Here is a 25875-nt window from a genome sequence, read left to right as displayed (position 1 = left end):
CAGCAATCAAGAAGAGAGAAAATAAATGTTTTTTGAGAATACATATATGCGTATTTATGAGCCTTTTAAAAGCAAGGAGGAATACATTTGTTCAGCCTGATGAAGGAGACGCTGCTCACTACCACCAGTAGCCTGCCAAAAAAGAAAAACAATTACATAAACCCTACATCACAGGGTGTGTATATATGTAACATTGGCCTAGCAAAAGAAACAGACCAGATCCGACACAGTTAAACCTTTAAATCCTTAGTTTTTCTGTAATCCTTGTTCTTTTTCTTATCCTTCGATCTCTCCAGTATCTGTTTCAAGTGATCACCTCCTCTGTTGGTATTCTTCTTGGCATCTAGTGCAAGTTCTGCTAAAAATGCTTCTCTAGCAGCATCAGACTTCTCTGTAGCATCTTTATCCACCAGATCCTCCAAGTGCGACTGCGAAAAACAAGATTAAAACTACTAACATGTGAATTTCATCCAGAAAAGATAAGGGTACATATTCAAAGCAGTCGACGAAACCATTACAAACCCGCATGAACGACTTCACAAGAGACAACATAATTGTCCGGTAATCATATGCTGAGAAAGGCCCAAGCTTAAACTCCAACTGCTGCATGCCAGTGGCACTCCTCATAATCCTTGCATCAATTTTACTAAGCTGCACAACTGAAAATAGTGAGAACAAAGAATCTACCTCTGGTAGCTCTTCCGAAGATAGAACTGAAAACAACAGACCTACCTCAACAGACAACTGTTCTTTCTGTCTCTGAATGGCCATCTCAATGCAAGCATCTGCTTGGTGCATGTAGTCCTGCATTCTCCAATCATCTTCTTCACCACCTTCCAAGTCACACAAACGAGAAGCCACACCTGTCAAAGGTTCCTCGTACCCAAATGGAGTAACATTAAGACTTTGTGCTTCTTTAAGAACATTTGATACAGCGTCCAACTCAAACCTACTTACGAACATCACATCATTGTCCCTCTCAACAAGTTCTTCTTGCCGCTTCCTCAGGATGTTTTCATAACTACGAGGGACAAATTTTGTGACATGCTCCCTTTTCTTAAGTTCTTCAAGACAGAGACTTTCAACTGCCTGCAAAGCATCTTCATAACTCAAATGCTCACATTTTCTCTCACACAAGCTCTGCAAGAGATAGAAATCCTTTTCTAGCAACTGGAGAATTTCCATGCCTTCTTGTGTTTTTTCTTCTTTCAGGCGTGTCCAAGATGCCAGTTGCTCTCCACACGATGGACCTGTAAATATCCATGATACAAAAGCATCACTGTCGGTCGGCCCCCCTTCTTCAGGATCACCAACAACAAGAGAAGTTGCAGCAGCACCATCATCTGCTGAAGCATCATGATATATGCTGGGAGTAAGCTCACCCCACAGTAAGCGTTCATCCAATAGGAGAGAAGATGAATCACCAGTGAGAACAATCCTCTCTTTGATTTCACACACCGGGGTGCCACTGCCAGAATCATCTGTAGATTTCTCAGAATATCTGCCTAAACCACAAGAATGAGAAAGCTCCTGCAAGAATTTGAGGATTTTTTTAAGCTGGGAGGCTCCCAGGAAGCAAATAGAGAGAGGTGTTTGGTCCAAGCCATGGTTCAAAAGCCATGAACCTGGAGCAAGACCCTGAAGCTCCTCCATGGTATATTGTATCACCTTGTTAAGATGGCTAGCTGCAAGATTCTTATGTCTTAGAAGCAACTGGAACATGCCATGTATTCTCTCGAGGAGTTTTGTACGCTCAGAATCATCAGACAACGGCCAACTCTGTGAAAGTGAATATTCCTTAGGCCACTGGTTTCCATCGAAATCCCTTAATTCATAGTTGGGAATGTCCTCATGGTTCTTACTTCCCACAGGATTTCCATTGCAAATATCCCCTGTTCTGGATCCATCTTCTAACAGTTGTGGTTTCTCATCATCAGGGGAAGAATCCCATTCAACATTGGAGCACCAATTGTCAGCAATGGATTCCTCCTTAATCCTGTCTGCACAATTCCTGATATCAGAACCATCAACAAAATTATGGGGCTGGCATTTCGACTGATTTTCAAGATTGTTCAATGCAGCAGAGGCATCCAATGGTTTCCATGAACCATTAAGAAGCATATGAACCCAATCAGAGTCAACTTCTTGAGGCAAGACAGATTGCAATTTGGGCGAGAGATGTCCCATGTGTTCCCGCACAACATGTTGAATGTGTGATTCGCAATCTATGAATTTCTCATTGCAGCGGCAGCACATCCAGAACTTCCATGTCTTATTGGCCTCGGCAAAACTGAGCGCTTCTGATAGGATATCAGATGCCAAACCATCCTTGGATGAACTGAAATAAGCCCTGAGTTCACGCACACTCACTTCTAGCAAACTGTGCTTTTTATCAAGACTCATAGAACTCCAATAACATCGAATTTGATCCATCCTATCCACAGAAGAGGCAATCTTCCGCAAATTAGCATACTTGCGACGCTCTCCCAGTCGATGAGGCCCCGAAGACGATTCCAAAGCCCTCTCATCCTCATTCTGGGGTTCGGGCGAATCAGATTTCTGTTGCAACAGCCTCGCAGCAGCAACACGTACCTCAATCTCCTTTCTCCGTTCTTCTGGTGTCTTAGTTGCCTTCTTTATCTCATTAGGCCGCCTGGTCTGGACCAGCTTGACTTCCATGGGATCTTCGGAAAGCCGCCTCATTGGAATGAGACGGAACTTTTCCTCACCAGCTCCATTGCCCAGATTCTTCATCCACGTAGAAATCGAAGCAATATTGGCTTTCTGAATGAGGGAGCGAAGATCCTGCTGGACATGAGTGATCCGGGCATCAGGGCTGGACGACTTCTGCTGACTCTCGTCTTGCAAGCTCTCCTTCGCGGGATCGTCCGGATTCTGAATCGAGAGAGCACGCTCACACTCCTGTACAACCTCCTCATAACCCTTACTGTCATTGGAAGCCTCGTAGAGCAGGTTGGCGTAGAAATGGGCGAACTCAATGGAGTTGGGAGAGAGTGAAACAGCACGGCGAGCGGACTCAATTGCGTTCTTAAGGTGTCGTTGTTTGGCATTGGGATCCTCGATTAGGGAAGCCACCTTAACACAGACGGTGCCCTGGACACGGTGAAGTAGAGCAGAACCCTCGTGGCGAAGGCATGACTCTTTCAACAGTCTTAGGGCCTTGGTATGGTTCCCACGGCGGAGAGAGTTGAGGGCTCGCTCGCATTCCAGCTTTACTGCAGTATAGGATGGAGCATCCGATTCGGGTGAAGCAGAGACTTCGGTTTCGATTTTAGTCTGTTCGGGAGGAGAGTCCTCGTAAGCACCGAGATTTAACAAACGGTCATCTCCGACGATGCTATCCGCGGAGTCTGATGGTACCACCGGAGCAACCACAGTAGCAGCAGCAGCAGCAGCAGAGGGTCTGGAGCGTTGAGCAGGGTTTCGCTTCTTATGCCCCATGCGTTGCTGATTCTAAAACTATACTGGCTATGCATGCATAACAACAAGGGGAAGAGGGTTAAGAGGAAAAATCCGGGAGAGAGAGATACTCACTTGAATAATGAGTAATACCCGATTGAAGAAGCACTGTGAGCTCTGTGATTTCTGCCGGCGGAGACCGATCGCTTTTTAGCTTTGAGTTTGTGATCTATCAATCTGTGCGTTCCTTCTTCCTTCTTCCTTCTCGCTCTCACCTACCAAACGGTGGTAGAAAGAACTAAGTGAGATTGAGATGTTTGGATTTTATATTGTCTTTGTCTTCTTTGGGTTTCCCTTCTCTTGCGTGCTTGGAGATTATCGATATCGAGACAGAGAAGGAAGGAAGGAGAGGGGTGGGGGAAAGGAAGGAAATGAGGGGAGTGGTGGTTGTTGTGACTTTTTGAGTCTTCTGAGTGACTTTGTGTGGGGAATGCAATGGGGATTATTAATCTTGGAGATTCAATTAGGTACCCTTTTAAGACTTCGAACAGTCCCAGTCCAGCCCCATTATTAAGATATTAATAATTAATAATTAACTAAAATGTTCATAATCGTCAAAGAAAAGGTAATTTAATATATATAATATTAAAAATCTCAATTAGGACTTAGGACTTAGGACTTAGGACTTAGGACTTAGATTAAACCCTTAAATGAAATCTTGGAAAGAAAAGGTGATTTAATATATATAATATTAAAAATCTCAATTAGGAATTAGAAGTTTAGGACAGAATAAAGATTAAACCCTTAAATGAAATCTTGGATTGTTTCTAGGAAAAGGATTGCATTTCCGCGAATGAACAAATCTGGTTCATCTGACCGGTCATATCTCATATCTATATTGCCATAAATACCATTTTGACACAATTGTCCATGGATGAGATGATCCAATCACACTGTTCATGTTTATATATATATATGTGTGTGGGAAAAAGTTCTCTGTTCGGGAGTGCTAGCGTAGAGTGTGGCTTACGCTAGCACTCCCATGAGTCTATCTCTCTCCTCCCCATGTGAAAAGATATCTCTGCCCCTTTGTTTTAAGGAGGAGAGAGATAGACACATGAGAGTGCTGGCGTAAGCCACACTCCCAGACAGAAAACTATTTCTCGATACAAATTGCACCATATGTCCCTCAAATTTGAAGAATTAACACTTGCAGACGTCTTTCGAAATTTAATGAAAAATATGATTTGACTAAAATACCCCTTCTTTTCTAAAAGACTGGGTAAATTTTACCTGGACACCCTCACACTCCTATTGTATTATGGCCTAATTGTTTCTTTAACACCTCCAATGTGTTTGAAACTATTACTTGAAACCCCGTGAAGCCTGATTGTTTAGTCTATTATTAGTGGTTGGATGGAAAAGTTTATTTTACCAACTTATCCTTTAAAGGTTTTAACCCTAAATAAAACCCAAATCGATTCAATTCATCGCCGACGAAGGTGAAGGTGAAAAAGACAATTGAAGTTTCTGGCAAGGTTTACTGCTACAACCCCTTGAGACGAAGGTATGTCTCTGAAGGGAAAGCCAAGATCAAACTCCTGGCAAAGCAACCAACAACCACATAAGCAAAACTAGAGGCAGTTGTAGAGAAAAGCCTGTCCAAAATGAATCAGGCTCTGATCCTAGTTTTATAAACTTCATTTTGGCGAAGGAACAATCTGTTGCAGCTTCTGCTCTGAGATAACAAAAACAATCCTCTCTCAGTTCTTGTTAACTAAATAGAGGGTCCCTCACCCTACTGCCACTGCAGATCTCCCCTCCCACGATAAAACATACCCAAGAACGTAAAGGGGGGAGGAATTAGAGACCCGAAATAAAAAATTTGGAAAATAAACATACGAAAAGAGAAAGAAAGTGGAAAAAAAAAATAGAGATTACGAACCAGGCTTCCGAAAAAACAGAGAGATCATGCTTAGGTCAAACGATGAAGGCGGAGGATGATCGAAGGATTTAACCCAATGAAAAGTGGTCGCTATTTGGTGATTTTTAACGTTAACTCTGGTGAAAGAATGGGGGTGGAATGGAGTTGGAGTGGTGGGAGGAGAGAGATCATAGTGAGAAGCGAGGGAGGTCACCGCCGGAGAAATTGGGAATCTCAGGTTCATCACGAGCCCCAGCCAACCTCGAGCTAGATCCCATGTTTAGCGACCCCAGATCAGATTGAGCAAACAGAGACAGCAAGCACAACCTTCCTATCTTCAATAACTATTTAAATCCTAAATTTGTATATAGTTTCTTTCTTGGTAAATAAACCTGCTACTAGATTTAACTATTTAAATCTTAGACCTGTACTTATTGAACGACTGACATCTGAGTTTCTGCTCTTTGGTGAGCCATCTGAGACTTTGAAATCTGGATTGAATCGACCATTCCTCTTGATCGTGGTCGGTTTCGCAACTCGAAGATCGTTAAATTGAAGAGTGGAGCTCCTCAGAGATCGCCGGATCATCGAAGAAGAAAGAGGTGAGATGGAAGATGATGTTGGAACGACTGGAAGGTTTGAGGAGACGGGTTTGGGTTTTGTAAAATAAGGGTAAAAAGGTAACACTAGATTAATGAAGTGTTTTAGTGAAAAGGTAAAAGGGTCAATTCGCTACCTGAAGTTTGGGTATTTAAAGACTTTTCTAACCCCATAAGCGAAACTAACGGACAAGAATTAGTAATAAGAAATCTTAAAATGCAGGAGGCTTCAAGTAATAGTTTAAAACTATGAGAGTGTCAACTGTCAAGCAATCGAGCCATGGCATGGGGCATGGGCCGTATGGCTAATGACGGCGACTTCACTCTAGGGATCAACAGCACCAATCAGAGCGAGACCTTCGAGGAATTCAGCCGCTCCGCTTCCTCCCTCTACAGGATCACAACCTCTTTACAAGTTCAACATTCAATAAATAACAACAACAAAAAATCAAAAACAAGAAAAACTAAAATCGTAGAAAACTGTTGGAATCTTCAGATCTACGCACTAGACGAGTGTAATCAGAATCTCAATCAGAGCCGATTCAAACCTTGGAGATGAATCTCGAAAACTGATTTCCAACCAGAGCCAATTCAAACCTTAATGATGAATTCAATTTCTTTTCCTCTGCTAGAGACCGAATCAAATAGAATATCAAAATTTCTTTCCGTTCTGTTCAAACTTCAAACTCAGCGGAAAATTAGTTTCTTCTTATTCTAAATTCTAAGAACCCTAACAAGTTCTCGATGCTCTCCAGTCATTGATTTTCAAGTCTAGATGATACTTTGAAAAGAAATAAACAAGAAAAGCATAAATCTTTTCTGTTTTATATGGATTTCATGTCGAAATTTTAGATGAATGAAAACTGAATTTTTTTTAAACCGCTGTCACAGATATTCTCTCTCTAAAGCCTCCAAAGGGCAAAACTCACCGTCGTTCCCTGACCAGAACAATTGTCTGATTCCTCTCATAGGGATTCAGAAATGATGATCTAACCCCTTGCCCGAACACATTGTCCGAGTGAGATTAAGTCGTCATTTCCACCCCATATGAGAGAAACTGGACAACTATGCAGGGCAGGAACCGGACACAATAAAAATACGTCTGGTTAATTAACAATCCGTTCATAAAGAAAGGGGCATTTTAGTCAAATATTAATTTCCACTACATTTCGATATAAAACTTTGCATTTCCGCGGCTCGAAAAAACTATGGACTACGGGTGCTAATCCACCAAACGTTAGGGACCTGAAATGGAATGTACCCTTTTAGTTTTAAGAAACTTTTAATTCCATTAAACCCAATAAAAGTCAAAAGTCTTCTAAACGGTTGACCCACAGTTCAATTAAGGTAGGAGAATTGTTGTCAGGCTGTGTGGCCCCTGCACAAGCATGGGGACCAATGACAATGTTCTAGAGCATTCCTTATTTGAGATTTTTTATTTCACAAGACAGAGTGGTCATTTCACACTTCATGTGTTTAAGCGCAATGTGTGACATCCTAACAATCTTATTTTTCCCTTCCATTAATTGCGGCAATGAAACTAAATCCATTGGAAGAGAATTCTTTGAGCAAGAGGAATAAGAGAACACACCAATGAGGTACGACAATTGGGCCTATTTTTTAAAGGAAGTCATAACAAAAATTGATGGCAAATAGACCCACGAGCAAGCTTTCTCACCCACCCACGTGTGATGTAACCATTGCTTCTTGCATAATCCTATATTACCTAGTGCGGGTCTCATATGATGAAGAATGTGGATTAGCATTTATAATTTCACTTCTATTTTTTAATTTTTTATATAAAAAAAAAAAAAGGAGAGGGTTTCCTGAAAAGTAGTGTACCACTGTGCCAATAGTGGCTGGCCAATAGAAGTGAGATTTTCCCCTTTCAAGGGGCAGGGTTGTCATTCGCACTCATGTGTATGGGTGTAAGGTCATGTTGGCTTTCAGGGTTTTTTTCCCATAAAAAAATATGGGATTGAGTTCTCTGTCCACTTGTTTAGTGTATACTAGCACCTCCCTTGTCTATCTTTCTTCTCCCATAAAGGGTTAAAATGCTAGATATATCATTTAATAGGAAGGAGGAGAGAGATAGATATAGGGAGGTGCTAGCATACATTACGCAGCTTGACAACATTCTTTTCCCCAACAATATATGGGAAGGGGATCGGTCACAGGCTGTGAGCCTTGCATCAGCACAGAGGCCAATGAGAACACCCCCAAAGGCATCCAACATGGGTGAGATTTCATTTCACAGTGGTGGGGCAATCATTTCGCCCTTCCTATGTCTAGATGCAAGCACCACGCAGCCTTCTTTTTCTCAAAATATATATAGGGTGCAAAGATTAACACTCCACGTTGGCAGAGGGCCACTTGGCACTCAGTGTCCATCACTTTCCCAAAAGAAAATAATAATAATAAGGGAAAAAGATCTGTACTTGATGGTGCTTCCTACGCCCTCTCACTGGGCATCGTGAGATAATACCTCAATCACCCATTGGTCTAGATGCTTGTGTAGAGGCCATGCGACCAAGTAGAGATTCCTTACTCTAATAATAATAACAAAACCCAAAATTTTAAATCCGATCTAACTCAAAGAAGGCATGCAACCATGCCGGATAATAATTACAAAATTGCTAAGATCACATATATATTTTTGTGTTACATGGCCTGTCGTCAGCTAAGCAAAATTTATTTTCCTACCGTATTATTTTATGGGTTTTAATGTCAATTGATCCAACGTGTTTATATTGGAAATATAATGAGTGTCCTTGTACTTGTTATATGAACTTAGCAAACCCTCAACCTAAAAAAAAGAAGCAAAACCCCTATAAGAAAGTTGCACGCCTCTCACATTTCTTTTCTTAGATTAAATAGTGGCTTCCCTTGCCTGTGGTACAAAACCTAATGCCACAAGAAACCTAAAAAAATAGTGTAACAACTCCAATCAATTATTTGAAAACAAAAAACTTATGCAGGGATACGTTGTTCGCTTGAAATGGAATCTCCCACAACAAGCTAATGGGTGCACAGAAGGGGAGTTGCACAGTTCGTATGCATGGGTTCATCATTAACTCACACCCCTATTATATGCATAGATTTAGGTATCAATATCGTATCGTCTAATACATATTTGTATAGACCACATCCGATACCAATACTAGACCAATACAATATTAGTGAATCAGTTGAAATGCGAAGATTTTAGGTGAAAAAGTGGGATTTTTATCTGGAATCGATCCGACACGGATTGATATGACTGATCCATATCGATATCTATAGAGACTTATACAAAGTCCCGATACTAGTTACAATCCCTGATTGTATCAGATCGAAAAAGACTTTTTCAGTTCAATCAGAGGGTCAAATCCCAAGATTGAAGAAATTCTCTCATAACCATGGGTGAAGAGAAATTGGATCCTAAACTTAAAACAAAGGAAAAAGGATAACCAATCAGAAAGAACCCAAAGTTAAAGGACCTACATGGCTATATCTATTCTTTTAGATTTGGTTGTAATAAGAAGAAATGGCTAAGATTTGGTTGTGATAAGAAGAAATCTAATCTTTTTTCTTGGCATACCATCTGTCCTCTTAAGTGTTTGAGACGGCTTGGGTTAAGAGACTATTCTACCTACAATAAAGCCCTCCTTGTTAACTTAGGTTGGAGATTACTTACTAACTCTCAAGGTTACTTATCAAAAAGAGAAAAAAAACCCTCTCTAAGTTACAAATATTTTGCTAATGTTTTTGTGTTAGACAATTTTATTTTTATGAAGAGAGGTTCTTGGACCTGGAATAGCATTGCTGGTGTTTTTCCTCGAATAGGTGATGATTGTAAAACAAATATCTAGATTGATCTTTGACTCCCCTATATACAAGACTATCATATTCCATCACCTGTTGCTAGGCAGTAGGCACTCAAACTTTTCTTTGGTGAGTGAATTAATTATAAATTGAAATTGAAATCTTGATCTTATATACTAAAGTTTTCATAAATCTATTGCCTCTTCTATAATTAAGATTATCATTTCTCCCAATCAATGTTATGATCAATGGTTTTGTCCTCTCAATAAATCTGTTTTTCTAACTAAAAATTTACAATTTCTTTATTTTTTAAAAGGAGTCGAGATTGTTTACTATTTGCAGGGCTCTATGATGGTTGTTACTCATTGGTGTTTCAACCAGTGGAAAAAAACTGAGAGCAACTGAACGATCTTGAAGCAGTTTTAGAATTTGATTTGCTTGATAGGCATCAAATGAGCAGCCAAGATTCCCAAGAGCCTGTTCTGCTGCTGGTCCCCACCTCGTATGTTGCAGAATTTGATAATCATGTTCCATAGCATGCCCAGTTTTTACAGACTGCTGCCTGGACATTGAGGTGGATCCGGTTGGCATTTCTGTAGATCTCAGGGGCTTCTGAACCTTATCAATGGATTTAAAGCCTTCAGCAACGCTTCCCACAACTTTACCTTCCGAAGTCCATCCTTTTGACTTGGATTCAGCGATGAAGTGGTATGAATAATCAGTTTTGTGTCGTTGTGGTATTGAGCACCTCCCATAATCTGAATTCTGAAGGCAAGCTGTGAGTCTCTACTGAATTCACTACACACTCCCTTTGAACCGTTACAGTGAGTTGTGGAGTTGGACCCTCTTGTTATATCAACTGATGGTTTCCCATGGGATTTGGTGTAGTCTCTCTTATGAGGCTGCTCACTTGATGACATTTGTTGGAAATGAGCCTAGTAGAATCAACCATACAATTCTGAGACAAGAGTGCTCCACTTCCATCTGATGTAGGAAGCTTGTAATTTGCCAAATCAGAAAGGAAATTAACTGCTGCAATGCCAGCCTTGACAAAGTGGTCAGTAACATGAATGGATGTACGCACCAAATCCTTCTGAGCAGCATGGACATTGCCACTGACATAAATTGAATCATTAGGCCTTCCCAAAGAAGTGGGAGAGGGTGGAATATGCGGGACTGGAACTGAATGGACACCACTCTCTGCTCTGTGATGACCAACTGTTCCTACTGCATCTCCCGATGGTAGACTCTCATCTTGTGCCAAAGTCTTGTATGGTTGAAAAACTTCATTACTTCTTTGCTGCTTTTTTGAAACACAAATTTCATCTTCAGAGCAGGTGCATGAACTTACATCTGCAGCATTACCTCATGAACCAGTAAGAAAAAAAGTTCTTGCACACTGGGAAAGGGTACTGATCTGTTATGTTCTCAACATTATCTGCATAAAGTAAACAGATTTAGTGCCACCATTCAGAGAAGGATCCTAGTGTCTCCAACATTGAAAGGGACAATGACAATAAGAATATTTTCAGGCTTTCATTTGCTCATAGGCCAATCACAATAACAGAACTCTATTTCCCTAAAACCATCCACAGCTTAAGCAGTTGAGCCTCTCTGTCAAAGTCGGGGAAACAGTACCACAAAACCCCCCAAGACACCCCCTCCAAAAAAATAAAAAGTAAAGAAAACCCTCTAATATTAAATTGATTGCATTGGAACTTATATATTAAGAAAAAAGAAGGCAAGAAACATGTAAGAGAAGGAAATCTAGTCCTTGGTATCAGTGTTTTGAAAACTAAAAGAATTTCGCCTGTGCTGTAGGTGCAGCCAAAGAACTCATAAGCACCACAAACTGCTTTCCAATTGGCATTGAGCCATCACATATCAACTAGCTTGACATCTTAGCAACAGCAAATCCACCGACAGCTATCTGTCATTCATATACTCCTAGGACATAGTTGAATGCCCATCCTATACTTTATGTAGTCTTGATAATAGTCCCCAACTTCAGCTCCCTTTTCTCATTACAAAACTTTTTAAGGATTGGTGGGGCACTCAAACACCTGCAAACCTAACAGGTATCAAGCTAAAATAGTAGTGGTATGGGGAAGATAACTTGCAACTTTAAAACAAACAGTTGGCTAGTGGCTACTCACCCTTTCCTAAGATTTATTTTTGACAAACCAATGATTTTACTAGAATTGATGAAACAGAAAACAATTCACAATTAATAAATCGACACTGTGTGATAGACCAGTTGGTTTCCCCTCTTTCTCAATTAATGATATCATTAGAATATAGAATGACTTGAAAGTTATTGAATAAACAAAGCATAGGGACAGCTAGGACACATCCATAAATTCGCGACAAATCATCATAATTACAATGGAATAGAATTCCCACCACAATGGCAGGTTGCATACTTGCTAATGAAATGTGAGAACAATTCACGCCCATCAACCAAGACCCACAAGACTCTCAGAAAAGCTATGATTTTAAGTTGCTAATTAATATTTTCAGGTCAGAAGGCTTCCACAACCGAAAATTTCCATCTTCATCAGAATATAGCAAATACAAACATAAAAGGAAACAAAAACAGCCAACACAGCAGAGCAGAGCAACCAACACTAATCAGGCGGAGCAAGAGAAAGATACCGTAAAAGAGCCTCTGATTCAGAGTCTTGGACGGAAACAGGAAGGGATAGGGAGGTAAGGGCATTAAGAAAGAAGGGTACGCTGCTTCACCCACCCTCCTCCGCCGTCAGGCTTTAGTTCCAGTGTAGATCAAAATTTCAGCTTCACATTTCACGCTGCAAGTGCACACCCTACTTTAAACTTCCTCTCCTCCCTTACTATTGTTATTTTCATACAGCCCATAAGTCTCTGCTCAGTGGTTCTCTCCCCAAGGTGCACAATTGACGGTTCCAGGCCTCTAGTGCTCCATTATCAGCCTGACTACCTGAACCGTCTTTCTTAAACCCCAACACCTGTTTTCCATCTCACTCTGTTACTCACAAGCTCTTTTGTCAGTCGAAAGGTCTTCAGAGGTGACATTTTTGAGCCAGGATATTCACCCGCTGTCTTAGGTTCAGAATTTAGAGGATGGTCCACTTGAGTAGAATGTACATTTGAGGAAGGCAATCACGATGAGATGATCAAATTGCAGATAGTCATAAGCAAGAAGCAAACATAAACAGTTCAGAGGAAATGCCGCAGCCACCACAGAATAGCAGATCTTATACCAACTGCAGGGGGAAATTATAGTCAACAGATTATCATGATTCCATCCAGACAAGAACTTGGAAAAGTACAAGTTTTTCTCATTATGTGTATAGGTATTCCATCACTTGGTCTCACATATTAATAGTAGTAAAAAAGGAACTATTACCAGACAAATACAAACTGATTGACGAAGCAAAAAACCATCAAAGTTCTTCGTTTGGATCCCATCGAGAAAAGAACTTGAAAAGAGCCATTAGGTGTTTAAGTATTGATTTTGTACAGACAAAATCTCATCACATGTTTATGTATGTCATCAATTGGTTGGGCATGCCAAGAGAAGAGGGGCCATTGCCAAAGAAACAAAAACTGATTGATGAAGCAAAAAACCATCTCAATAGTTACAAAAGTTAAATTAGGTCAAACAACTCAAGTCTCATTTCCAAGATTATCATAGACCTATCCTGGATGAATGATATGTGTAATGGCCAACATAAGAGGAACTTTAACAAGTCAAAACAAGGCACCAAGTGGAAGGCCAGTGAATTGCACTTTCTAGCTAATTTCAAAAGGTTAAAGAAAATGTGAATAACAAAACAAAAAGGCTTTTCCCTAAGCATTACAGAAGCTCTAGCAGATATCTTCTACAACTCTTACACGCTCATTGTACCAAGTTATATCAGAACAACAATTTGGACCATGTTCTCACTTTTTTTTTATATAAAAAAGAAAATTATTATGAGGGTTAGATGAAGAAAAGGACAAGATTGATTCAATTCCTTTTTGCAAAATCTCCAAAATAATTTCTTCCATGTTTGTGTTTTATTTTATACTTGATTTCACATTGCAAATTCACAACCACAAGCTGCAAAAGTCTCTCCATCCCCATCGTCTATTAATTTGGAAGATAAAACTCATTGAACTCCTCCAGTTCAAAATCAAACTAGTTTGATTATTGTTTCTAAACTTAAATCAACTTAAATCAATAATACTGGCAGATTGAATTGACAAATGAACCTATAAGAATTGAACTAACAATACACTTACAAAAAGAGAAGAGATAATTTTCATCTCAAAACAGAAATGTGGGAGTAATTATGGTTCTCAGTCTCCCTACTTTAGTTTTTGCTATATCTTGAAAGGCACATGTCATAGACCAAGAAAACAAAACTTCCTGCCATTTTTTTTTTTTGAGGAGTGGGGGGATGAGGAGCACCCAATCAATTAGTTACTGAAATCACCAGATGTGTGTTAGTTTTAGGAGGCTAAGTTGATTGAAAGAAATCAGCTTTGTGTAAAAAGGAAAAAAAAAAACAAAAAACAAAACAGAAGGGAATCATTTTGACTCAGCTAAAAGACCTTGGACAGGGGGATTCAGCTAGGTGTTTCTGAATTTACTTTTATTGGTTAGTGCAGATGAATCGATCAGTTCTTATAGGTACTATGGAGGTGTAAATAGTAGAAATAAAAAGTTTCTAGTTGCAAACTTTCAACATCATGGGGTGGGGTGGGATGGGATGGGGTGGTTGGGTCAATAGTGAAACAAACACTTACACTCTACCACAGATCCAATAGCAGTAGAAACACAGCAAAGAACTGATCTGGAGAAGAAGCTGAAGTCATGCTCAGATGGTTACATTCATGGATGATTCAAAACTCACTAGAGATCCATCTAGGAGATCGAATGCTTCTTTGGCAAAGTATCTCAGGAAAACCAGCTAAAACCCAATCTAGAAGAATAATCGGTCTCCATAAGGATACTGCATGTATTTGTTCACCATGCAAACAGATGATTTAGGTATGCTTTATACGCGAGACACATGCCACATTTTGGCACTAGGGCCATGAAAGCACTACTCTTCTGTAAAATACATAACTTATGGGGCAATTCACAACTATCAAGAATGCTGCCAAGGCCCTGACACATCAAATATGAGATATAAAATGACCAATTCTTCTGTACATCATAAGACTTCAACATACGGTGTAGTGAAGATTAAAAAAGTCACTACCGTGTACCTTACTATACCAAAACAGGTAAGCAAAGTTATCACACAAAAAATTCACCACAAAAGAATGCAAATGTCACATATAAGAAAAGTTACTACACTAGAGATTTGCTATAATTGTTTTGTCGTGTTCTCTGATTAATTTTTTATTAACCTGATTAGTATCCTTTATCAATGAGCCATACATCAAATCTTATGATGTATCAAAGAAGAGCCCAAAATTTTCAACCCCCAACCCCCTCCCCCCCAAAAAAAAAAACCTAACCTTGGCTCCATCTATGAAGGGAAGAAGGGAAGGGAGGTTTGGTAATATAGTGCTCAGACTCTACACACAAAACTGAACACAAATGGTCCATTTCCAAAACTAATCATCCACCCATAATTTTTTTGTAAAGTGTTATTATATTTTAAAAAAGGGGAAAGGTTTCATACATAGTCCACGTAGGAAGCCTTACTTAAATGGCCCTAAGAATCTACCAAGTGGCAGATCAGGTAGGCCCAAATTCTTAGAAATGAAATTATGGGATTCTCATGTTCATTAGATCTGACTATACACAACCACATATCTGAGTCAACGCCTAAGGAAATGCTCTCGCAAAATAGACAGACTACAAACAAAATCAATTACATGTACCTACCTATCACTTCCTCACTAGAAGGTTATGAAGTGGGCAACTCTGCTAGACCATTGAACAGAAAGAAGAATGATGTTCAGAGTGAAGCTCACCTAAGCTGATTTGGTGTCTAATACAGAACATAAAATATGTAATGAAGGAAAAGAGGACAACACTCCAACTTCAAGATGAAGCTATAGAAAGAGGTCAAAAGACAAACCTCTTGAAGGCTCCCCTTCCTCCGATCTTCTTAATGTAGAACTGCTCTTTGAAAGAACTTGTCCCCCTTTCTTCTTTTGGTTTTGTCTACATCATTGATAGCAGTATAGACATCTTTATCTGTTCACCCTTTAGGCTATTTTAATCAGTAATCCAATTACTTCGAAAGACTTTTCACTTAATAAAGATTGTAGAAACAGCTGTTTGTGCTGGTATTAGATTATCTTTTTTTAGTTATATATACATTCAGTTGAAGAACTCTTCTATACTAAGCACTTCTCGTATATTAACAAATACTCCGTGAGCAAAAGGGTTATAGCATGTGTCAAAAGTCAAACAAAATCAATAAACCTTTCAAAAGAATGTCTAGGCACAACAAAAGAACGGTATCTGCCCATAAACCTTTCAAAAGAAGTTCAACTTACATACATGCATCAAACAACTTCAACTCAAACTTCAAGTAATCATCTATTTGTCAGGAGTAATTACTCTTTCAATTTCTTTCATCCTTGTATCTAGTAGTTCCCTTCAAAAAACAACATAGACCATTCTCAAACTTGGATCAGTACTCACTCTCAAAAATAAAATAAGCCATTTGCCCACAGAATTCCATCATGTTCTTTTGTACATCAATCCCAGGATTTTAATGTTTTTTTTAAAATAAAAAAAAAAAACTTTGAGACAGAAAATTTATGACTGCAAATGATAAATCTTTTTCTCATAGAGATATAAGTCATATAACTCAAAAATGATGTCACATATCCACCTTTATTATTATTTTTCTTTTACCTGAGGCAGAACTCTGGAGGGATCAGTCCAAGATAATACAATTGGAACATTTTAAGCTTTAGTTTGGAAATTTTTTTGAATGATGTCATCATGATGCAGATGAACCAAGCACTGCTTGCCTCAAGCTCTACCTGGAGGCTCTGAAAGGACGAAGGAGCCCAAGGATTTTAGATTAAGTTTTGAAAAGGTCCAAAAACCATTAAATTATCTCAATGAATCATTCATTTACAACAATGAACATCATCTTCATCTGCAGTTTCGGCAATATCACTTTCTTCATCAGTAAAATCAGAATCTCCACCAGTTTCTGAGCCCAAGTCCTCTTCTTGCTCTCCATCAATTCCCAATGTACCACTTTCTGAGCCCGAGTCCTCTTCCTGCCCTCCATCTATCCCCAACTTACGTTCAAACATAAAGCCTACAGAACTATTCTCAACACAATCTCTTCTGATTTCCCTCCTTTCATTACCCTCTCCATCCCTGCCAGACTCAAATAAATCCCGATCCACAGCTGCTTTCCTAGGGCTCAACAAAATCAACTCAGCCAATTTTCTTCTTGCCAAATACAATTCATTTGGTTCTATCAATTCACCTTTCCGGTATGCCTCCCGAAGAAAAACTGTATGAAGCTTACCATGATTCCCTCTTGTTGAAATATAAAAGATCCCTTGATGTTGAAGCAGAAATTCCTTCAGCTTCTTGGGTAAGTCCATGGCCAACCTAAAATGTGCAATCCTCTCTAGACTAAGCTTCTTCTCCACTGTCAACGACAGTAACTCATGAATTGTTGCGACGGCTCTCTTCTCCATACGCTTCTGTGCCTCAAGCGAACGGAGGTCATGAGCTGATACATCCTCATATGGTGACCAATATGGAAGCCGTTGCCACTTCCACACCGCAATCTTATAGTATTTACCAATCTTAAAGCCAGGAGGGAAATTGACAATGAAGGAAAACCGAATGTTTTCAGCATCAATACCTCTTTCCCTATATTCTTTCTCCCTCAGCTTCTCAATTGCACAAACTGCCAAATTGGGGTCTTTGTCAACTATCTCAACATACTTGGACCGAGTCTCTTTCGCATCAAACAACCGGAAAAACTGTGGATTCTTAAGAATTACAGAGAACTCGAAGTCTTCGGGAAGTCCAAAATCAAGGCGGGCAATCCGTATATGTTCAAGGCGAAGGCGACCTGTTTTCGACAACATAAGCAGCTTACGCAGATTGATAATGGTATCTGGGATTTGAGCCTGAAGAGATTGATTTTCTTGCTCAATTTGAAGGGTGGCCTTCCGGGTGAGACGACAATAGAGGATTCTCTGAACCGGGTGTTCGTAGATTTCAAAGGCATGGGGGAATTTGAGGATGAACGCACCAGCTTCATACTGTTTGAAGCCGAGTCGGCGAGCTAAAATGTCGAGACGGGAAACGCAGATGGTATGGTTTGGTTGACTGAGGATGAGATCTTGGAACTTAAGAACCTTGCGGATCTTCTTATAGACTTCCATGTAGTTATCATATCCATGATCTCTGACTCTCTGTTGTTTCTTGGGGATTGAAGTGGACTGTGACATAGTTCTGAAGCATGTGAAGTCATAGTAAAGGAGATGCTTAGCTATGAAGGTTTGATTTTGGTAGTGATTGTGATTGATTTTGAGAAATTGAATGGGGAAATAAGCGAAAGTTTTTTTAAGAAGTTGCATTGCTGCTGTGGTTTTCACAACCTCTTATCTTCCTCTGAGTACAACTTAGTAGAGAGTAACCATAAGTTTCTGAGACTTATTTGAGAATTGGATGTGTACCTCATTAGGGTTTTGCTAGAAGACGAAGAGGAAGCTTTAATGTCATACAGAGAAGAGACAAACTTCAATTGTGGAGATGCAGTTCTTGGAGGGAAGACACTTTGCGCGGTTTCTCTCGAGCTCTTTTTCTGGAGTAAAGTATCTGATTTCCTATCCAATTTATCTGTTTCATCTGTGTTGATTGGAGATTTTTATCAAACGCTCTCTAGGGGGACAAGTTTGGGGAAAACCTTCTTAACCCTAATAACCCTGTGGTTGGGGGCCTCTTACCCCTCTTTTCGCAAAAGAAACTGTTTTCAAATTCGAACCCATGAACACTTGGTTATAATGGAGCCACTTTACTGTTGCACCAAGGCTCACCACCCTCTTTTGATAAACATGATATCAAATCTTTATTTCATTTTCGAGCTATTTGGTTTTCCTATCTAGGATTACAAATTTTTTTGTGCGCTTAAATGGCTGAGTTAAGTGAAATGGTGGAATAAAAAGGTTTTTGGCAACATATTTATTTAAGGAAACTCTGTATTCTCAGTTGTCCCATTTATAGCAGCTTGACCCTACACTTGATATTATAGATTTCATTACTTCTCTGACTAAAACCTTCCATTGGGATCTTGAAGCAAAATAAAAATTTGTGGTTTAAAAAATCTAGACATCTTTATGTTTCGCAATGGTATCATAATACCAGGTTTTATCATACGATGACTAAAATCATTCATCGTACTCGCAGTATAGACTGTATCAAAGATCAAGAAGGCCGGATTGTTATTGAAATCCCCAAGATTGCTTCAGTATTCTCTTGTCATTTTGGTTCAATCTTTAGCACTTCAAACCCTTTAAATTCAACTTTCATTGAAACCCTCTTTACTCCTTTGATTACTACTAAAGGGAATAATGTTTTGGTCTCACTACCCTCAATTGAGGAAGTTCAAGAGTCCATCTTTAGCATTGGTGCTTATAAAGCATTTGGCCATGATGGTTACTTTGTTGTGTTTTATCATAAGGGTTGGGGTTTTTTGTCCCAGGATATAGTTGCTTTTGTGCATATTTTTTCACTTCTTGGTCCTTACCCTCTAGTACCAACCACAACCTTCTAATCTTTATTTCCAAAGGCTCTGTTTGTTTTAGTGTAAAATTTTCCCTCTAAAATTTTCACTTCAAAAAATTTGACATGTAAAATTTTACTTGTTGAAAAGTGTTCCAATGTTTGTTTATTGACGGCAAAAAACATTGAAAAATTTTTCAACATATAAAATTTTACGTTTACGAAGTAAAATTGACCAAGGAAAAATTTTCAGGTAAAATTTTACGCCGAAACAAATAGAGCCAAAAGGGAAAATGTTATATCTCCCGACGAGTATAGTTCAATAAGCCTATGGGTAAAAAAATGTTTTGTAACAATTATTTGGTCATATTTTTCTTCCAATATTAAAAGTGTGAATAAATTACTCAGACCTCCCATGAATTTCGTCTAATTCCAATAATGAGCTAATTGAAATTAGGGCCTATCAGCTTATGTAGTGTGGCGGCTAAGGTGGTCACTAAAGTTTTGGCGTCGAGATTACTCCCCAACATTATTTCCCCTTCCCAATCGACGTTCATTCTATATGGCTCACAAGGCATTCCATTATATCAAGAAAAAGCACAAAGGAAAGAAGAGGTTTGTGGCTCTAAAACTCAACATGAAGAGGGCGTATGATCGAGTGGAATGGGGTTTCTTTCCCCAACTCCTCCCTACCATGGGTTTCTCTAGTAAGTTTGTTTCCTTAATCATGGCTTGTGTCTCTTCGGTTCAATACTCCATTCTAACCAATGGCTCCATCAGATGTTCAATTAAGCCATCTGGAGGCATCAGACAGAGGGATCCCCTATCCCCAGCTTTGGTTATCTTGTGTTCACAGGCTTTAAGTGGGGTTCTCTCTACAGTTGACTCTGATGGTCTTATCCATGGTCTCAGAATCAGAAATAGGGTTCAACCTCTCACCCATCTACTATTCGCAGACGATTGCCTTTTGTTCGCGGAAGTGAACCTTACAGAGTTGGATAACTTGAAGGAGTGTAGATTTGTATAGCAGGGCTAGTGGCCAAGTTATAAATATGATGAAATCGAGCCTTTGCTTCAGCCCTAATACGACTTCTTGTCTCAAGAGATGGCTTTCTAGGATTTTTAAAATCCCATATGGTTATGGACCAACAAAGTACCTGGGCTTGCCATCGGTTATTGGGGTTAACAAGACCAAACTCTTCCATGAGATTAATGACCGATCTAGAAGGAGATTGTTTGGGTGGGCTCAAAGATACCTTTCCCATGCAGGAAGAGAAACTCTCTTAAAGGCAGCCCTAATGCCAATGGCTAATTTCGCGGGGTCTCACTTCATCCTCCTAAATCTCATCACTTTACGCTAAAGAAATCAGCTGCAAACTTCTATTGGGGAGGGACTGAGATACCTCTAAGATCCACTGGTTCTCTTGGGACAAGCTTTGCCACTCCAAGGATTATGGCGGTTTGGGCTTTAGGGATCTGGCTAGGCATAAAAAAGCCCTGATGGCCAAAGCAACTTGGAGACTATATAGTGAACCTGATTCTTGTTGGGCAAAGTTTATGATGGCAATATACTTCCCAAACTGTGATTTTTTGGATGCTCCAATGGGTGGCATCCCATCTTGGGCTTGGAGGAGCTTACTAGAAGGGAGAAAGGTGATCAAAGCTGGCCTAATTTGGAAGGTAGGAGTGGGGATCATATCAATATATGGAGGGAAAAGTGGATTCCCACTCTTCAGGGTCTCAAATCAATTCAGTTGGAAAACAGAGAGTGTCAAGTTCATAGGGTCTGTGATCTCATTGATCAAAATTCAGGACAATGGAACACTGATCTCCTCAATTCGTGTTTTAGCCCGATTGAGAAACAGGCCATCATGCACATCCAACTGTCTCTATTCCCATCGGCAAATCAACTGTTTGGGGAGCTAGTAAAAATGGCATTTTTTCGATAAAGTCAGCTTACCACTTATTGAGCAATCTTGAGGATCAAGTGGCAGCCCAATCCTCCTCCTTAAGACAAGGTAGATGGGTGTCCACTCCTCTAGCAGTTTGGAAGAAGGTGTGGAAATGCAACACTCTTCCAAAAATTAAGAGCTTCCTATGGAGGGCTTGCGTTGACGGTTTAACTACAGGGGAAGGTTTTCTCGAGAAACGACTCCAAATTGACTCTCTTTGTGCTCGCTGTGGTAAGGAGGTAGAGTCTATTGACCACGTCATTCTTAGATGCCCTTTCTCACAAATGGTCTGGTTCGGTAGTGCTCTATCGCTACGACCTCCACATAGTGATCAATATAACTTGGCGAAGTGGATTGAAGATTGGTCGAAGTTGGGGCATGGAGATAAGAAGTGGAATCCCTTGTTAGTTTATGATGTGGTTCATTTGGAAGGCCATAAATGATTTAGCATTTGGGAGGAGGGACTGGTCGCCCTTGGAAGTTATTAGTGCTGCTACAACTGCCCAGATGGAGTTCCTTGAATTCCAACATGGCCGAAACGTGTCAAGAAACCATCCTGACCAGAGGAGGCCACATTCTCATCAGGACACCTCTATTCCGAGATCCCGTTTTAGATTGAATACATATGCTTCAATGAATTATGAGAATTTGAAGTGTGGCCTAGGGATACTTATCTGAAACAATGAAGGACAGGTCCAATTGGTTAAATCTAAGGCGACTTTCATTGCAGAGATTGGGGAAGGGGAAGCACACGCTATTAGGAGTGGGCTCTTGGAGGTGATTGCTCATGGTTTTGATCATGTCCTGGCGGAATCTGACAACAGCCAGGCTGTCTCCTTCATTTTAAATGAAGAATCTAGTGCTCCTCTCAACCTTCAACTAGTGATCTCTGACATCAGATACATGGCCTCCTCCCTTCTTTCTTGTTCCTTTTGCTATTTTCCTAGGGAATACAATGCCATTGCTGATACCCTAGCTAGGAAGGCCCTGTCGATAGCGGGTTTGACAGTCTGGCCTATTTCCACTCCATGGTTGGTGGAGCTTTGTACTCATCCTTCCATGTGCTCTTCTCACGTTTATCAATAGAATCCTTTTTACCAAAAAAAAAAAAATTTGAAATTAGGACAACGTTAAGGAGAGGCCTGAATAATTTTAGAGTAAATATCACCCCCTCCCCTCTAAGTATCCATAATATCAAACCCTCCCCCGGGTTTTGAATAATGATAATGCCCTCCCTATTTTTGAAAGATTCTATCAACCGTACCCTAATTGTTAAAAAGCGTCGTTAAGTGATGATGTGGCCATTTACAAATTTTCTAAAACCCCATAATTCCCTGAATGTAATTTTATTTCAATTTTGCCCTCTTCAACCCTAAAACCCCTTTTCGTCTTTTTCCCCAAAAACCCCTCTACATACAAGACGATGATGCCGATGGTGATAAACACAAGAAGAAGAGAAAGAAGTATCATAGGCATCTGACTAAGCAAATCAGAGAAATGGAAGCGTTAGTATCTTAAATGATTTGGGGAAGATGAGTTGTAGGTTTTTTTTAAACTAACGGAAAGGGGGCATGTGTTAACTTTTAAGAACCTTAGGACACGTTGAACTTTCCAAAACTGAGGAGTGTTTTTGTAATTATGTGAGGTACATCTGGGAAAAACCATTTTTCCTTTTTTTTTTGTTGAAAAAATTTACCTATCTACTTTGTGACGTTACTATGGCTGTCTAACCGACTTTTTCAAGTTTAGTCTGGTTTGCTTAAAAAGAAAAAAAGATAGCAAGGGACACGACACGGATGAATAAGTAAGTTATTGCCGTTGTAGCTTCGGTCCGATTGTGGTCGCTCAGCTACTCTAGCCGATGCTCAAGCGGAGTCCTGTGGTTGTGCTTTTAAGTTCATGATGCAAGTGCATGGATCGACTCTTCTTCAGAAGCAGCATCGGAGTATGGAACCGGTGTATGTCCCTCATTGGGTGCTGTTCCAACATGCAACAACTCAAGGCTGTTCATGCGCTCTTCGTTGTCCACGGTCTCCATCACAACAACTACGCTCTCAGCAAGCTTATTTCCTTCTGTGCCCTCTCCGACTCTGGCAGCCTCACGTATGCCTCTCTTCTCTTCTACCAAACTCCAAACCCGAACGCATTCTTCTACAATACCCTCATTAGGGCCTACTCTCGCAGTTCTCAACCGCAACGTGCTCTCCATTTCTTCCATCTAATGTTGCTAGATGGCAGCGTTACTCCTGGCCAACACACCTTCCCTTTTGTTCTTGCGGCTTGTGCGAACATCTCCTGTGTCCCTGCGGGTAAGCAACTCCATTGCTGGGTTTTCAAAGACGGTTTGGCTTCTTTTGACAGTCACATCCAGACTGCCCTTGTCCGCTTTTATGTTGACAGTGGCTTCTTAAATGATGCCCGAAAGGTTTTTGATGAAATTCCCAATAGAGATGTTATCCAGTGGAATGTTCTTATGAACGGGTATCTTCGTTTGGGTTTTGCCTCAGAGGCTCTGGAAGTCTTCCGTAGTATGCTGCTCTCTGGAATCGTGCCTGATGAATTCTGTATGGCTACTGCACTCACGGCTTGTGCTCAATCTGGGGCTCTTCAACAAGGGATGTGGATCCATGAGTACATTAAGAAGAGGAAAGGGTTCACTGTGGATGTTTTCGTGGGAACAGCCCTTGTTGACATGTACGCCAAGTGTGGATTCATTGACAAGGCCGTAGAAGCATTTGAGGAGATGCCTAGAAGAAATGTCTTCTCCTGGGCTGCGATGATTGGTGGGTTTGCAGTGCATGGATTTGCGAGAGAAGCACTTCATTGCTTGCAAAGAATGCAGGAAGAAGATGGGCTTAGGCCAGATGGGATCGTGCTTCTTGGGGTTCTAACGGCTTGCACCCACGCAGGGCTTCAAGAGGAAGGCCGGCTCCTCTTAGATAGCATGGACGCCGTGTATGGTGTTGCTCCAAAACATGAGCATTATAGTTGCACAGTAGACTTGCTTTGCAGGGCAGGTCGGTTAGATGAGGCACTTGAACTCATAAAAAGAATGCCAATGAAGCCAGTTGCTTCTGTCTGGGGCTCATTGCTGAGTGGTTGTAGGAGCCATGGAAACGTTGAGCTTGCTGAGCTTGCAGTTGAAGAGCTTTTGCGGCTTAACCATGTTGATGCAGCCAAGGAAGATGGGGCTTATGTTCAGCTGTCGAACGTCTATCTGGGTGCACGGAGATCCGATGATGCTCGTAGGATTCGAATGATGATTGGGGACAAAGGGATCAAGAAAACACCTGGGTGCACTGTGATTGAGGTGAATGGGGTGGTGAATGAGTTTGTTGCAGGGGATGTGGCACATTGCCTTCGACATGAGATACATGAAATGCTAAATTTGCTGTCATTTCATATCATTCATCAATGATTATAGAATAAATATAGTTTATTGCAGATTTCGAACATCGTTTTAAGTGGATCACGGTAAGTGATGCTTGTTGGAACACTGAGCAGTGAAAAAGTTTCAGTACTGGTTTGATCATACCATTGTGGTTTCAAGCTGCCATCAAATGGTAGATGTTTTTATGGGTCGTGATCATAGTTAGTAAATATGCATACCAACTTATGAATGAAAAATGTATTTTTACGTATTAAAATTTTGATACAGATAAAAGCGCGAATACTCAAAACCCCAACATCAAAATCCGTAAATCGCATATCCTTCATCATATTCTATTCCCCAAGCTCGAATCGATGAGGGTTGTGCAGGATTGATAATGGTGAAAGCTCGATTCACAATTTCAGATTCATAATAGTAGGGAAGTGCGATTCCCCAAGCTTGATCCACAGCCTCATTTTTCCCCTCTCACTTCTTGATTTGGAACCCTATATCACACCGATCAAGCTTCCGGCAAAGAGTTGCTGCATCAACTCTCCGTCCAAGGCCCAAGCTCAAGTTGCAGGCTCAACTCTCTGTCCAACTTGCAGTGGCAAGTTCTCTGATTCTCTCTCAAAGTCTCATCCTCAATTGAGCCCAAACTCAAGTCGCAAACCTGTATGTTGTAACGTACTGTTTCTTCACTGACGCTTTTGAAATCCCATTTGATTTCTTTCGCTCTAAAATGAAGAATTGTGAGACACAGATTACATGAGCATAGAAAGGAATCGCTTCTCGGGAGCCATCTCTCCAGAGATCGGGAAATTGATCAATTTGCAGAAACTGTAACCTTTAAACCCTCTTCAGGTTCATTACTTTTCACTCCTACTACTTTGCTAGTGACTTGTTTTGATTGGTATTGCAATCTCTTTAGGGTTCTGTCGTTGAATCAGTTCACTGGAGAATTGCCTGTGGCACTTGGAAAGCTGACCAACTTGACTGACTTGTGAGTGTATATTATTTCTTAATGAACTCATTGACTGTCGTCTATCTCTGAATCTATGCTGAATCTTTTTTCATTCTTTTTTCTTTCCTTGATATCATTAGGAGGG

At 40.3% G+C, this 25875-nt stretch overlaps 3 protein-coding genes across 4 annotated transcripts in view; 1 reads left to right on the top strand and 2 right to left on the bottom strand.

Moving 5' to 3' along the window:
* LOC122672887 overlaps nt 1–2856 on the bottom strand; it is a 39837-nt gene extending 36981 nt beyond the window's left edge. The window contains exons 1-5 of one of the 2 annotated variants that reach the window (XM_043870394.1): nt 2778–2856; nt 733–2271; nt 523–651; nt 237–428; nt 86–132 (exon numbers count right to left, since the gene is read on the bottom strand). In XM_043870394.1, the coding sequence (XP_043726329.1) occupies nt 86–132; nt 237–428; nt 523–651; nt 733–2271; nt 2778–2831 (1961 nt within the window). In that variant the 5' untranslated portion in view covers nt 2832–2856. The other variant, XM_043870393.1, reaches the window with a different exon arrangement.
* Nucleotides 2857–16772: 13916 nt separating this feature from the next.
* LOC122670329 (protein ROOT PRIMORDIUM DEFECTIVE 1) lies at nt 16773–18466 on the bottom strand. The gene has a single exon (XM_043867167.1). The coding sequence runs from the start codon at nt 18298–18300 to the stop codon at nt 16819–16821; it is 1482 nt and encodes a 493-aa protein (XP_043723102.1). The 5' UTR covers nt 18301–18466; the 3' UTR covers nt 16773–16818.
* A 4767-nt stretch (nt 18467–23233) lies between these two features.
* On the top strand, nt 23234–24950 carry LOC122670553 (pentatricopeptide repeat-containing protein At3g28660-like). Its single transcript, XM_043867481.1, has 2 exons — nt 23234–24833; nt 24865–24950. Exon 1 carries the CDS (start codon nt 23309–23311, stop codon nt 24812–24814), a length of 1506 nt encoding a protein of 501 aa, XP_043723416.1. The 5' UTR covers nt 23234–23308; the 3' UTR covers nt 24815–24833; nt 24865–24950.
* The last annotated feature ends 925 nt before the right edge of the window (nt 24951–25875 follow it).

Source organism: Telopea speciosissima, chromosome 8 (genome assembly GCF_018873765.1).
Source record: "Telopea speciosissima isolate NSW1024214 ecotype Mountain lineage chromosome 8, Tspe_v1, whole genome shotgun sequence".
NCBI classification, from domain to species: domain Eukaryota; kingdom Viridiplantae; phylum Streptophyta; class Magnoliopsida; order Proteales; family Proteaceae; genus Telopea; species Telopea speciosissima.
Note: the sequence above shows the minus strand (reverse complement) of the source record. Positions and strands in the feature narration are given on the sequence as shown.